Consider the following 16,599-nt stretch of genomic DNA (forward strand, 5'->3'; position numbering starts at 1 on the left):
CTGATCAAGGAGACTGTTCCCCGGTAGGCCGTCGTTGTAAATAAGAGTTGCGTAGTTACATTTTAAATGGAATGCATCAAGCATTCTGCAATTGTTCACCTTATTATATGGAACGGGATTCCCGTATATGTTAATTTAAACTGTATATTAGCAACCGAATATTTTACATTGAGAAATCTTTTACATTTCGAATTGATTTACCATACAGCATTTACATGATTTGTTTGTGTAATTACAGTTCCAATGCGCTAATGTTTTGTCACACATACACAAAACATACATTTTCAAAGATGGACTTCAAACTAGTATGTTAAGAGGCGGTTTGGTGATGTGGGGGGGTTGTGTCCAGTTTTGCGCAACATGACTGGCTGCGTGCCATAGGATACACAAGTGGGTATGGCTACAACAGCACAAGGCGTGGTGGCCGAAATGTGATTCGCGTTTAAAAGGCCCAGCAGCTCAGAAACCAAGAAGAGTCCTTTCCCTTTAGAGAGGTAGCTCCATATTTGACATACGGAGATTCACACAACTCTGCCCCTCTGGAACTGTAACTAGGGCCAAAGCGCGCACAGAGGGTTTGTGCAATGCACACTCCCGTCCATGGGCTCCTCTTCAACGGAGTCAACCAGTCTCTGGTTTTCAGTCCTACGGATGATCCGATCATGGGGAACCTTGGCAATGGCACCGTCCTCCCGAACGGGAGCGATCCTTTTGGAAGAAACGAAGAGGTCGCCAAAATAGAGATAGCGGTCCTCAGCATCACCTTTGTGGTGGCTGTGATTGGGAACGTCAGTGTCTTGCTGGCCATGTTCAACACTAAGAAAAAGAAGTCGAGAATGCACCTCTTCATCCGGCACCTCAGCATAGCTGATCTGGTGGTCGCTTTCTTCCAGGTCCTGCCGCAGCTCTGCTGGAAGATCACCTTTCGCTTCTACGGGCCAGATGTCCTGTGCAGGATAGTGAAGCACCTCCAGGTGATGGGCATGTTCGCCTCCACCTACATGATGGTGATGATGACCGTGGACCGTTACATCGCCATCTGCCATCCTCTGAAGACCCTTCAGCAGCCCACCCAGCGGTCCTATATTATGATCATCAGCACCTGGATGTGTAGTCTGGTCCTCAGCATGCCGCAGTACTTTATCTTCTCTCTGAGTGAGATCAAGAACGGTTCGGTTGTCTACGACTGTTGGGGCCACTTCATAGAACCGTGGGGCGTAAAGGCGTACATCACTTGGATAACCGTCAGTATATTCGTAATCCCAGTGTTCATTCTGATGATATGCTACGGGTTCATCTGCCACAGCATTTGGAAGAACATAAAGTATAAAACCAGAAACACACACGCGGGTGTTGCGTCTAAAAACGGTCTGATCGGAATTAACTCTGTTAGCAACGTTACTACTATATCCAGAGCGAAGTTGAGAACTGTCAAAATGACGTTTGTGATTGTCCTGGCTTACATAATATGCTGGTCACCTTTTTTCATCGTGCAGATGTGGTCGGTGTGGGATGAGAATTTCGCATGGGACGGTAAGTGACTTCTCTGTATTGTGAAAAGGATTGCGCACAGAGGATTGCGCACACAAAACCAAAAGGTGAACCTTGATATACAATTAATAACATGAGCTATCTTCACTCAATTATGTTTATCTCCCTCTACTAATAAACTCATGTTAAAGCCACAGTCTATATAGGGGATTACGCAAATTGTTTGGTGATGTATATCCATTCTGTGCCCACCAAAATATTGTTCTTACTAAGTAATTGTGATGAATATCCACATACGTGGAATATGTATACTGTTGAAGCAGAATAGAAATGCATCTATATTGTAATGAAACACCAAGGAGCAGGTCTCGAACCCTCCTCCTTCCAGCCCAAGGTCCGGCGCGCTGTCGACTGTGCCACATAAGCATGCTCGTGTGGCACTGTCGATTTCCGCGCTTATAAACCCAGGGTCGTTACAAAACTCCCTCATTTCAAAGAGCGAGTCCTCGCGCTAGTTTGCGGTTCTAGGTTTTACAGGAACGCGCTCATCGGTCAAGCACACACGCACTCTCGTGTATGCAAGGTCCGATCACTTCTGACACCGGTTGTAATGAAACAGCAGGAAGCGGGACTCGCACTATCGACCTTCTCGCCCGACGTCCGGCGCGCAATCGACTGTGCCGCAAAATCATGCTCGTGCCGCAATGTCGATTTCCGCGTTTATAAACCCAGGATCGTTACACTATGTATCATGGTAAAAAAAAATATCATACTCAATTCGTGCTAATATTTACAAAAAGTAATCGTGCGTTTTTGTGAGTTTTGTGTGGCTTAATTCGCGTGAAAATACATATATTGTTGTGCGACTTCATTCATAGGAAAATACATTTTATGGAGGCAAACTTCGGAACAATCTTTTGAACGTTATTAGCGCAATGCATGATGGGCAGTGGTGTTCTACACGTCCTTGTTTTGCCTCTCACATTTATTTATATAAAAACAAATGTTTTAACAACCCAATATTTTTAATCAACCAGGTTGTCACCAAAGTAATTGTAATATATTAGTAGCATTACGTTGTTGTTTAAATGAATGCTAATACTGTTTTCTATGCTTGTTGTCGCTTAATACTTTGGGGTACTGGGGCACTTGTAGTCACAAACGCTCTTTTTCGTGTAGACAACAGTAGGCCTACACGAGTTCGTGGATTCTACATGACATTTTCTTCATAATGCATTTAATACAGGGCACCAATTTTTCATGTACATTACACAATTTCTTTCATAATGCATTTTCAACAAGGCTATGTCCAATTTTATTGGAGAAAAAAACATGCTTTTTTTCTGGGATTGATGAAGGTATTTGTTTGGGCAATGGGGATACATTTGTATGATGGGAAACTATAATACACACCATAATGCACACACACACAAGCACTTACATACACACTCACTTAGTTTATACTCATGTTATAGCCAACTCTTGAAATTTTTATGAATAATTTTGTATAAAATAGTTGTATCTACTTATCATGTATTCATTATCTTTAACTTGTTACATGTTTATAGTTTGCATGTTTCAGTAATGATTAACATGGTTAAATTATCGTAAATCTCTGCTTGATTTAGCTGTTGGTATATTTGACATTTTCATACATGTTCTTTATTTCCAATTAAGAAAGCAATAATTAATCAACACACTACTGTAAATAATGACCAAATAATCACCTAAGAATCCCCAGTTTACAATTGGCTCATTCATCCCCCCCCCCTCTGCCCTGTAACTATTCCCCAGGTCGTTGCTGTAAATGAGAACGTGCTCTCAGTCAACTTACCTGGTAAGATAATGGAAAAATGGAAATTGCGATCTGTAAATAAACTGTGAGAAATGCTCAGTCTGAAGCCCTTCGGGCTATGGGTTTCACAGCCCTATAATAATAATTCAATATATATCAGCTTAAAAAGGGTTGATGTACAACCTATGGAGTATAAGATGTTAGGAAAATTGGTATAAGAGAGTCTGACCTGAATTACATACCCAAACCCTAAGCTATGTTCAATGGCAGCAGCAATTTCCAGTGAGAAATGCTCAGTCTGAAGCCATTCAGCTATGGGTTTCACACCCCTATAATAATGACACAAGTTATATCACCTTAAAAATAGTTCATTTACAACCTCTGGGGCATAACATGTTGGGCAAAGTGGTATAGGAGAGTCTGACATATAACCCCTAACTTGACTTCAGTCTTCGCCAATTAGAACCAAGAGAGGCCTAGCTTCGTTCTTCATGACTGGGAAAGGCTTTGATTCTAGCCCGTAGAGAATTCTGCATCCATCTCATTAGATCAGAACAGGATAGATCAACAGTGATTCATATTACTGGTTTGCATCCCCCAAAAAAGGCTAGTTGTGTTTTGCTGCGTAACACACATTATTTGTCTACGCATATGGTGTGGATCATTGTCAGGTTTTTAGATATATAAGCTTCAGTAACAAAAGAACACCATAGTTGTAATAACACTTTAAACAGTTAGTTTGTCATTTTTTAAACATTTTTTATTAAACCTTTATTTAACTAGGCAAGACATTTAAAAACACATTCTTATTTACAATGACGGACTACGAAAAGGCAAAAGTTCTCTTGCGGGTACGGGGTCTGGAATTAAAAATAAATAAATTAAAAATATAGGACAAAACACACATCACGGCAAGAGAGACAACACAACATTACATGAAGAGAGACCTAAGACAACAACATAGCAAGGTAGCAACACATGACACAGCATGGTAGCAACACAACATGAGAACAACATGGTAGCAACACAACATGGCAGCAGCACAGGGTACAAACATTATTGGGCACAGACAACAGCACAAAGGGCAAGAAGGTAGAGACAACAATACATCACGCAAAGCAGCCACAACTGTAAGTAAGAGTGTCCATGATTGAGTCTTTGAATGAAGAGATTGAGATAAAACTGTCCAGTTTGAGTGTTTGTTGCAGCTTTTTGCAGTCGCTAGCTGCAGCGAACTGAAAAGACAACCGACCCAGGGATGTGTGTGCTTTGGGGACCTTTAACAGAATGTGACTGGCAGAACAGGTGTTGTATCTGGACGATGAGGGCTGCAGTAGATATCTCATATAGGGGGGAGTGAGGCCTAAGAGGGTTTTATAAATAAGCATCAACCAGTGGGTCTTGCAACTAGAATACAGAGATGGCCAGGTTACGGAAGAGCATAGAGTGCAGTGATGTGTCCTATAAGGAGCATTGGTGGCAAGTCTGATGGCCAATGGTAAAGAACATCTAGCCAATCGAGAGCACCCTTACCTGCCGGTCTATAAATTACATCTCCTTAATCTAGCATTGGTAGGATGGTCATCTGAATCAGGGTTAGTTTGGCAGCTGGGGTGAAAGAGGAGCAATTATGATAGAGGAAACCACGTCTAGATTTAACTTCAGCCTGCAGCTTTGATATGTGCTGAGAGAAGGACAGTGTACCGTCTAGCCATAATCCCAAGTACTTGTATGAGGTGACTACCTCAATCTCTAAACCCTCAGAGGTAGTAATCACACCTGTTGGGAGAGGGGCATTCTTCTTACCAAACCAGATGACCTTTTGTTTTGGAGCTGTTCAGAACAAGGCTAACGGCAGAGAAAGCTTGTTAGACATTTAAGAAAACTTTGTTGTAGAGCGTTTAAAACAAAATCAGAGGAGTGGCCAGTTAAGTATAAGACTGTATCATCTGCATATAAATGGATGAGAGAGCTTCCTCCTGCCTGAGCTATGTTGTTGATATAAATTGAGAAGAGCGTGGGGCCTAGGATCAAGCCTTGGGGTACACCCTTGGTGACAGGCAGTGGCTGAGACAGCAGATGTTCTGACTTTATATACTGCACTCTTTGAGAGACGTAGTTAGCAAACCAGGCCAAAGACCCGTCAGACACCAATACTCCTTTGCCGGCTCACAAGAATGGAATGGTTTACAGTATCAAAAGCTGTGGCCAAGTCATTAAAAATAGCAGCACAACATTGCTTAAAATCAAGGGCAATGGTGACATCATGGAGGACATTTAATGACACATCCATAACCTGAGTGGAAACCAGAGAGAATACTATAGACATCAAGATTATTGACAAGTTTTTCCAACACTTTTGATGAACAAGGCAAAATAGAAATAGGCCTATAACAGTTAGGATCAGCTTGATTTCCACCTTTAAATAAAGGATTAACTGTGGCTGCCTTCCAAGCAATGGGAACTTCCCCAGAGAGGAGAGACAGGTTAAAAAGGTCAGAGATAGGCTTGGCAATTATAGGGGCAGAAACCTAAAAGAAGAAAGGATCTAAACCATCAGACCGAGATGCTTTTTTGGAGTCAAGTTTAAGGACCTCCTTTAGCACCTCAGACTCAGTGACCACCTGCAGGGAGAAACTTTGTAGCGGGCAGGGGAAGAAGAGGGAGGAGCATCGGGGCTAGTCGCATTAGAAGGGGTGGGAGATGAGGAAATGTTGGATGGGCAAGGGGGCATGGCTGAGTCAAATAGGAATCCTGACTTAATAAGTGGTGATTAAAGAGCTCAGCCATGTGCTTCTTGTCAGTAACAACCACATCATCAACTTTAAGGGACATGGGCAACTGAAAGGAGGGTTTATTCTCCAGGTCTTTAACCGTTTTCCAGAACTTCTTGGGGTTAGACCTACAGAGAGAGAATGGCTCCTTAAAGTAACTAACTGACTTCTAATTGCACTTACTTCTCATTTGCCTGAATGAGAGCCAGTCAGCCTGAGTATGGGTGTGCCGAGCCTTTCGCCAAATGTAATTCTTGAGGTGGAGTAACTCTGCAAGATCACGGTCGAACCAGGGGCTGAACCTGTTATTAATTCTAATTTGCTTTATGGGGGCGTGTTTGATAACAATATCACTGAAAATATTAAAAAAGAAGGTCCAAGTGTCTTTGACAGAGGGAATCAAGTTGATTCTGTACCAATTTACAGAGGCCAGGTCATGAAGGAAGTTTTTAAGCAAGCATCTATGACAAGTCAGAACTAATGACTCAGTTTCACTGAGCAGCCATTACGAACACAGGCTGTAAAACAGTGATCACTAAAATCATTACAGAAAACACCAGACTGATACCCATCAGGATTATTTGTGAGGATAACATCGAGGATGTTTGGAGTCATACCTTGTGGGATTGGTAATAATCTGATACATATTTAGTGAGTCCCATTGCTTTAGGACTTGGTCAGGTTGTTTAAGCATGTCCAGGTTTAGGTCACCTAGCAGGACAAATTCAGACTTAGTGTAAGGGGCCAGGAGAGAGCTTTAGGGCAGCCTACAATCTGTTTTTTTTTTGGTCCACCCTGGTAAATGAACTTATTTAGAATAGATAGTCACAGAGGATTTTCTTCTGAATAACTGATCAGGGCATAGCACTTTCCATTCAGCTTCAGGCAACTTCAATGTAACGCTTGATCACACCTGTAGTGACTACTTCCATCTGTCATGCCCATTGTTGCTTATCCATTGTTCTCTAGATATCTCAATGTAATTACACCCAACACAATGTTGAAAAACAGAATGCTTCCCACCACTAGATCACTAACTAGACATGATCTGGACATGATCACAACTCTTCCACCAATACAGTGGAAGAAAGTGAAAGCTGCAACAGGGAGTCTAACCGGGCTCAAATGTGGCAAAGTGAGCTCTAACGGCCATTGCCATGAAAGCCTAGTATTCCGTTGGGCAGAGGCAGTAGGCCTATAATGCTGGCATATGCCCTGTTAAAATAGCCTAAGTATATAACATGATTGACACAACCGTAATAATCATCATGAAACGCCCTTGGAAGTGTCATAAGTGTTAGCCAACATAATTCATTATTTTGCATGAACCTGTTTAACCGCAATGATATGTTTTAATTGATCATAGTCCAGATTTATTATAGTGACAAATACCATGCAGTTGCACCAGGGGAATTTAAAACAAACAGATTTTTCCCCCCCAGGTCTTCTCTTTCCCCACATTTATTGGTGAATTAATTTCCCATCTTGAAAATGTATCCGCATTCCCAAATCAAATACCTTCATCAATACTAAAAGCAATAAGACAAATAAAGCGTTTTACTCTAATCTGTCAACCATCATATAATCTGACAAGGCACCAGTATCCCAAAATTATTGTTGCGAAAACGAGCATAGAAAACAGCAGTCTACTATACCATTATAAGTATTTCGGTGACAACCTGGTTGATTACACATATTTTTTTATATAAATAAACAAATGTGGGACACAAAAATGCAGTATAGAACACCATTGACCAAAATGCATTGCTCCAATAACTTTCAAAAGATTGTTCCGATGTTTGCTCTCCGAAAATGTATTTTCCTATATATGAAGTCGCAAACAAATGTGTGTTTTCACACGAATTAGGCCACACAAACATTTACGAAATCTGCTGGAATACTTGTTGTACATATTTGCGCAAACTGAGTGTGAGATCGTGTTTATATAATTGTGCATAATCCTTTTTTGAGCACCAGGCACACTGCACAATCCCGTTACGAAATTTAAACACAGAATACACAGAATACTCGAAATAATAATAAATAATAATAAAATCGTTTATATGGAGATGGAATCATCTATATGGAGATGTCAGGTGTTTAAATATAGATCAGCATGTAAGCGATTGTGTTTAGTGATTGTGATTTCACGGCACCGTTGATTTATACCACAGCTGTTGAACAAATTAGTTATCTTTGGTAATTTCCTTTTTTCCGTTTCCTTCCAGAATCTGAGAACACCGCTGTCACACTGTCCGCGCTCCTCGCGAGTCTAAACAGCTGCTGTAACCCGTGGATATACATGATCTTCAGCGGGCATCTTCTGCACGACTTTACTCTCTGTTTCCCGTGCTGTAATAAATTACGCTACAAGTTCAAGAAAGAGGACTCGGACAGCAGTCTCCGGAGAAATACGGTATTGACTAAAATGACCAACCGAAGCCCGACGTGCAGTTCAGGCACTTGGAAAGACAGTGACAACTCCCCCTAGTTCTCCATTCAATCTAGTCAAGCAGAGACCTAACACAACGTGTTAAACTCACAAACACAAGCTGGTGGTTATTTATTGATTGACTCTTATTGACTTGACAATTCTAAGACTTTCAAGGTACCACTTTAAAACGGGTGGGATACTGACACTGATTGATTGATGTGTCCCTAAAATAGATGAGCATTACACCATTGTTTTGGGATATATTGTCTGGATTGTCTGTCAGAAAAACATCTCAAGAATGAAGTCTTGAGAAGTCAGAGTGATAAACCAAAATCACAAAGTGATAAACTATTTCCTCTGGTAAAACATGTTATAAATTGAAGATTATATGTTATGTGCCATATAGTCTACAGGCCAGTGTTTCAACAGGTTCCAAACCTGATTCTCTGGAGTCTAAGACAGTTTATATTGGGTGAAATACATCAGAACTGAATTTGAAAATGTAAAGTAGAAAAGAAACTGATCATCTGAACTATCTAAATACCAACAGCTATATCAGTTGAGTAAAATAATAATAATAATTTCTAAAACATTCCACACTCACAGGGTCCTCTTTCCAATGCACTAATGATTTTCCGGTCTAGGAATTTCCACAGCAAAGCCTAGACTAATTCAGATGAGGACAGATCTCAGTGACTAAGGACCCTGGATTAGATCACAGGTTGCCGCCTGTGTTGGCCATATTTCCCCAGTGAGCCACTCTCTCAGTGTGAATTAAAAAACGAATTGGGCCTGGATGGTTTACAAAGCAACAGAGATGTCTGCCTGCCTGTTGGATTTCTACACAGACACACCAGGCCAGGGGCGCAACTTTGTTTTTAGAAGTGTGTGTGTGGGGGGGAATTTTGTTTATTTAATCCAGTGGGATAAACACTCAAAACAGCCTACCCGACTAATCGGAGGCGTCCGCATGGTCCTAAAGCACACAAGCCTAGTTTTGTATCACATTCCAATTATACTACTGGGGGGTGGGACAAAAATGCAATTTCAGAATGTGTGTGGGGGGGGCATGTCTCCCCGTCCGCAGTGAAATGTGCACCCCTGCCCCAGGCAATGTTCCCTCTAAACTGTGGAGAAATATCAGACCATGGAGAGGAGCGCGAGATTGAACTTAACCTAACTTTCTAGAGAAGTGGTCACAAACGGATCAATCGCAATCAACTGATCGATCTCCAAGGCTATTCTAGTCGATTGCCAAACATTTCTCTAAAAAAACAACAATGATGTTCCTTTTTTTTTTTTTTTTTTGCATTTCGGGCTGTTGGCAGTAGGTGCACCTGATTCAGCTACCCTGCGCAAACTGTTGGCAGTAGGTGCACCCGATTCAGCTACCCTGCGCAAACTGTTGGCAGTATGTGCACCCCATTCAGCTACCCTGCGCAAACTGTTGGCAGTAGGTGCACCCGATTCAGCTACCCTGCGTAAACTGTTGGCAGTAGGTGCACCCGATTCAGCTACCCTGCGCAAACTGTTGGCAGTAAGTGCACCGAATTCAGCTACCCTGCGTAAACTGTTGGCAGTAGATGCACCCGATTCAGCCACCCTGCGCAAACTGTTGGCAGTAGGTGCACCCAATTCACCTACCCTGCGTAAACTGTTGGCAGTAGGTGCACCCGATTCAGCTACCCTGCGCAAACTGTTGGCAGTAGGTGCACCGGATTCACCTACCCTGCGTAAACTGTTGGCAGTAGGTGCACCCGATTCAGCTACCCTGCGCAAACTGTTGGCAGTAGGTGCACCGGATTCATCTACCCTGCTCAAACTGTTGCCAGTAGGTGCACCCGATTCAGCTACCCCGCTCAAACTGTTGCCAGTAGGTGCACCCGATTCAGCTACCCTGCGCAAACTGTTGGCAGTAGGTGCACCCGATTCAGCTACCCTGTGCAAACTGTTGCCAGTAGGTGCACCCGATTCAGCTACCCCGCTCAAACTGTTGCCAGTAGGTGCACCCGATTCAGCTACCCTGCGCAAACTGCTGGCAGTAGGTGCACCCGATTCAGCTACCCTGCGCAAACTGTTGGCAGTAGGTGCACCCGATTCAGCTACCCTGTGCAAACTGTTGCCAGTAGGTGCACCCGATTCAGCTACCCTGCGCAAACTGTTGGCAGTAGGTGCACCCGATTCAGCTACCCTGCGCAAACTGTTGTCAGTAGGTGCACCCGATTCAGCTATCCTGCGCAAACTGTTGGCAGTAGGTGCACCCAATTCAGCTACCCTGCGCAAACTGTTGGCAGTAGGTGCACCCTATTCAGCTACCCTGCGTAAACTGTTGGCAGTAGGTGCACCCGATTCAGCTACCCTGCGCAAACTGTTGGCAGTAGTTGCACCCGATTCAGCTACCCTGCTCAAACTGTTGCCAGTAGGTGCACCCAATTCAGCTACCCTGCGCAAACTGTTGGCAGTAGGTGCACCCGATTCAGCTACCCTGCGCAAACTGTTGCCAGTAGGTGCACCCGATTCAGCTACCCTGCGCAAACTGTTTGGCATTTTGAACCATTTCATGTGTCTGAAGGTACAAAATCTGTGCCTTCCCAGTGGGCACAGTAACGTAGCTACAGCAAAATTGATACTGTGAGATTTTTAAACATTTAAAACCATTACTAGAGAGAGACTGTCAACGAATCCAGCAAAGAATTGCTGTTTTTATGATTGAGTTCATGTTTAAGTTCTTACTCAGCACTGTAAACACTTTGTATTCAACAGTTTTATAAGACATAAAATGGGCTTTCTTCCTATTTCCACCCAGCGCTACAACAAGCACTGAAGCAATAATGAATGAGAAGGAAAGTGTATCGATAGGCTTGCGTTGTTGTTATTATTAGTGGCTTGGGTCTTTTTTAATATTGAAGAATAGTTCCCTTTCTTTGTTCATAGGAGTAACAACATTAATTTGTGCATGAGGCAGAAATAAAGTTTCAGCAACTCTGTGTCAGTAAAGGAAAGGGAGAATGGAGGGATGTTGAGAGGTGGACCCTCAGCCTGCTGCTCTCTCCCACAGCTGAGAGAGTAACATTTTGTTACGTTACAACTTTATTCTAAAATTGATTAAATAAAATATTTTCCTCATCAATACCCCATAATGACAAAGCAAAAACAGTTATATAGAATAAAAAACAGAAATACCTTATTTACATAAGTATTCCTTTGCTATGAGACTCAAATGAGCTCAGGTGCATCCTGTTTCCATTGATCATCCTTTAGATGTTTCTACAACTTGATTGGAGTCCACCTGTGGTAAATTCAATTGATTGGACATCATTTGGAAAGGCACACACCTGTCTATATAAGGTCCCACAGTTTACAACACGTCAGAGCAAAAACCAAGCCATGAGGTAGAAGGAATTGTCCATGGAGCTCTGAGACAGGATTGTGTTGAGGCATAGATCTCGAGACACAGATCCCAAAGAACACAGTGGCCTCCATCATTCTTAAATTAAATACGTTTGGAACCACCAAGACTCTTTCTAGAGCTGGCCACCCGGCCAAACTGAGCAATCGGGGGAGAAAGGCCTTGGTCATGGAGGTGACCAAGAACCAGATGGTCACTCTGACAGAGCTCCAGAGTTCCTCTGGGGAGTTGGGAGAACCTTCCAGAAGGACAACCATCTCTGAAGCACTCCACCAATCAACAAGATTCTCCGGTCTGATGAAACAAAGATTGAAATCTTTGGCCTGAATTGTCTGGAGGAAACCTGGCACCATCCCTATGGTGAAGCATGGTGGTGGAAGCATAATTTTGTGGGGATGTTTTTCAGTGGCAGGGACTGGGAGACTAGTCAGGATCAAGGGAAAGATGAAGGGAGAAAAGTACAGAGATCCTTAATGAAAACCTGCTCCAGAGTGCTCAGGACCTCAGACTGGGGCGAATATTCACCTTCCAACAGGACAATGACCCTAAACACACAGCCAAGACAACGCAGGAGTGTTTTCAAGACATGTCTCTGAATGTCCTTGAGTGGCCCAGCCAAATCTCTGGAGAAACTTGAAAATAGCTGTGCAGCAATGCTCCCCATCCAACCTCAGCTCTGCTGAGAGGATCTGCAGAGAAAAATGGGAGAAACTCTACAAATACAGGTGTGCCAAGCTTGTGGCTTCATACTCAAGAAGACTTGAGGCTGTAGTGACTGCCAGAGGTGCTTCAACAAAGTACTGAGTAAAGGGTCTGAATACTTATGTTAATGTGACATTTATTTTTTAAATGTTTTATACATTTACAAAAATTTCTACAAACCTGTTGTTGCTTTGTCATTATGGGGTATTGTGTGCAGATTGATGAGGGAAAAAAACAATTTCATCGAATTTAAAATAAGGCTGTAAGGTAACAAATTATGGAAAAAGTCAAGGGGTCTGAATACTTTCCAAATGCACTGTGTATACTGTGTCACAGTTCCTATCACAGCTTCCACAGCATAGCAACATTTGAAAAAATACACATTCTACAGCAGGGCTACGTGGGGAATAAACTCACACATAAACACTTCCTGACTTCCTGCCTGGGGAAATCATATGTGCTGTGTTTTGGACATAGCACACATGATAAAAACATAAATATATATCACCAGGCTACACATTTTGCTGTACATAAATTCATGCCTATTTATTCTATAGGATGTGACTGACAATACAAGCTTATTTTTTTCAATGATTTCATTGTGCCAAACAAAAGTGTATCAAAATAAAATACTGATGTAAAATAAAGTATAGGTAAAATAAAGTATAGGTTTTCCAATGTATATATTTGTATAGAACACGTTTGCCCATGATTTCATTGTGCCAAACAAAAGTGTATCAAAATAAAATACTGATGTAAAATAAAGTATAGGTAAAATAAAGTATAGGTTTTCCAATGTATATATTTGTATAGAACACGTTTGCCCATGTTGAAGATATCTATATGAATAATTTATGCAAAGTTGTGTAATGTGACTTTATATCTATTTCCCCTTGCTTGCACACATTGTAAAGACAATACATATCGCAGAAAATATGCTATACAAAATAAAAACTTTACATTGTAATGCCTCTGTCTCTTTTTGAAATAAGTAGCACAGGAGCCACTACTGGTAAGAAGAACACTGTGATGTCTGAAATGGCACCCCATTCCCTATGTAGTGCACTGCTTTTTACCAGAGCCTACAGGGCTCAAAAGTAAGTAAAAGTAGTGCCCTATATAGGGAACAGGATGCCAATTTCAGATGCACACTTAGAAATGTGGTAACTGCTGCAGGAGCCTCACTCAGCCTGGGAGGAGGTGCTGTTCAAGGTTTCTGACATCAATTCTCTGTGAGCAGCAGCATAGCATCTCTCTCTCCCTCCCATAGCCCTGACTGGCCATGTATGACCTCCTCCTAATGCATTCCAGACAGACCAAGCCAGGGGTCATTATCAACCACACCTGGGTTCTAATAGGATTCAGGTGGGCAGAGTTGGCATTCTAGAAACTATTTCTTTAGGACTGCAGAGTGAAGGAAAAGCAGCCAACAAGTGCTCAGCTAATGTGGGAACTACTTCAAGACTGTTGGAAAAGCCTTCCAGGTGAAGCTGGTTGAGAGAATGCTAAGAGTGTGCAAAACTGTCATCAAGGCAAATAGTGTCTGGTTTGAAGAAAATATATTTAGATTTGTTTAACACTTTTTTGGTTACTACATGATTCCATGTGTTATTTCATAGTTTCGATGTCTTCACTATTTTCCCACAATGTAGAAAATAGTAAAAAAATAAAGAAAAACCCTTGAATGAATAGGTGTGTCTAAACTTTTGACTAGTACTGTACATTGTACCTATATTGTACATATCCAGAACAGTTATTCATTTTACCATGGGTTTATAAAACATAAAACATAAAAAGAAAAACAATTACAATTTAGTATAATTAAGTCCTTCCTTCTCTCTCTTCCAAATCAAATCCATCCCTCTCCATCACCCCTTCCCTGTTCTCCCCCCTTTCTCCCACCCAACTCACACTCTCCCACCCACACACACACACACCCATAGAACAATTATTGACAATTATTGCCTTACATGTTATATATCCTCTTTTGTATTGTCCTTTCAGTGTCCATGTATCTCATTGGCATCTACTAATTATATGGTACTTTCTAGAGAAAAACAGTTACTTGGGGACAATAGAGTCTAAATTGTATTGGGGGATGGGGAAGGAATATTATATCAATATACGGTAAGCTTGTCTTGGGCATCACTGTATGTGGCCTAGTGTGCTTATAATTTTTTCTGCTTCTGCCACTCCTGGGGGCACTGGGCTCTCTTTCAACTGGAAAGGTTTCCTGCAGCCTGTTCATGGCTTCGTCAGTGCTTGTGAACTCCATTCTCTGGGTTCCCTTCCATACCCATAGTACTGCTGGGAATCAGAGATGAGACTTAATCCCTTTTTCCTCAAGTGACTGTCTGATCGGAATTAATTGCTGGCGTTTCTTCCTCAGTCTACCAGAAGGTCCTGGATGAATTGAATGGACTGGTCCTGGATCTTAATCTCCTTTCCCCCTGTGCCCTCAGAATGTTGACCCTGGTCTGATATTTCCACAGCTAAAACATTACCATGCAAGGGTATTTGGCGTTCTTCTGCTTCACGGCGATCCGATGGCATCGCTCCAGATCCTCCGGCGACACCTCCACGTCAAGCTCCTCCGATATCAGCTTGATCACTTAGCTGGAAAGTTCCCCTTTTTCCTCATCCTCCAGTAAGGACAATGTTCTCATGTTATTTTGTATCAATCTGTTTTCGAGCTGATCCAGTTCATCTTCTAAAGTTTGCACTTAGGTTTCCAGAAGGCCAGTTTTGTTGTCTTGTTCATCCATGTACCGGCCCTGTATATGCATATCTGATCCGATAGACTCTACTTTCCCCACGAGCTAATCAACCTTATCAACAGACTGCAACAGTTTGTTTTGGTGAACATTGAGAGTATTTTAACTATGTGTCCTGCATATCCTCTAGCTGTTTGCTGCTCTCATTTGCATCACCGAGTTGTTCTTTGTCTTTTCCTCTAAGGGAAGCCATGGCGTGTTGAGCTCGAATCTCAGCGTCGCTCCACTCACAGATTGGTTCACTGTTGTGAATAACTGGCTGCTCACTCTCTCCTGGTTACTTGGTGATATATTGATCTATCGATTTTAAAGGCTTAATTTAAATTGATATTGTCTGGTTTCTTCATATCAACATAGTGTTGTTACAAAACAGAGCTACCTTCCACCTCTAGACTATTTAATTGGTTCTGTTGGTCCAGATAAGCTCAATCAAGCACAGATAAAGTACTTTGAAATATGTCAAATACTACTTGAACCCAGGTCTGATACCAAGACCAACCAAGCCAGATAGCCTGGTATCGTGGGTGGGGTTAGGGACATCCTTATACTAGTGTGATTGTGTGAAATGGGCCGGAACAAGCTGAGGCCCAGCCAGCGAGATATTATCAGATAGTGTTGTCAACCCCAACCAGACTGAGTGCACAGGGTTTCCGTGACAAGGAGTCCTGAAGGATAGCGTGGAGGATTGAGGGGTCTCCGATTCCCAACCTGGCAATCTCCCTGCATATCATTGGCCACGCCAAGTCTCCAACCCCTTGAAAGGCTAGTGATGCCAAAACATCTCATGCTAGTGGTCAGAGGTTTCCGATTAGACAGCGGTGTCTCTGCCTAACAATGTTTATATCATGTTGTGCTACTGTCATATTGTGTTGCTGCCATACTGTGTTGTTTTGTCTCTCTTTATGCAGTGTTGTGAGTCTCTTGTTGTGATGTGTTTTGTTCTACATTTTTAATCCCAGCCCCCACAGGAGGCCTTTTGCCTCTTGGTAGGCTATTATTGTAAATAAGAATTTGTTCTTAATTGACTCACCTTATTCAATAAATGTTACATTTAAAATATGTAAACTTTAAGAGCAGAGAGTTAGCAGCCAGGGACTGTGGGCTTTGACAGATATTGGAATACAGCATGGAAACGAAAAGAAGTCCAATTTCTAGGTCATCTGACAGGTCGGTTGGGATTATCCATAGAAATCACACGCAGGGATTGAGAAAGAATCACA

At 42.2% G+C, this 16,599-nt stretch overlaps 1 protein-coding gene across 1 annotated transcript; it reads left to right on the forward strand.

Moving 5' to 3' along the window:
* The first annotated feature begins 403 nt into the window (after positions 1-403).
* On the forward strand, positions 404-9,768 carry LOC124037635 (arg8-vasotocin receptor-like). The gene is made up of 2 exons (XM_046352546.1): positions 404-1,533; positions 8,289-9,768. Exons 1-2 carry the CDS (start codon positions 585-587, stop codon positions 8,549-8,551), a joined length of 1,212 nt encoding a protein of 403 aa, XP_046208502.1. The 5' UTR covers positions 404-584; the 3' UTR covers positions 8,552-9,768.
* Positions 9,769-16,599: the final 6,831 nt, after the last annotated feature.

The sequence above is a fragment of the Oncorhynchus gorbuscha genome, linkage group LG06 (assembly GCF_021184085.1).
Source record: "Oncorhynchus gorbuscha isolate QuinsamMale2020 ecotype Even-year linkage group LG06, OgorEven_v1.0, whole genome shotgun sequence".
In the NCBI taxonomy this organism is placed as follows: Eukaryota; Metazoa; Chordata; class Actinopteri; order Salmoniformes; family Salmonidae; genus Oncorhynchus; species Oncorhynchus gorbuscha.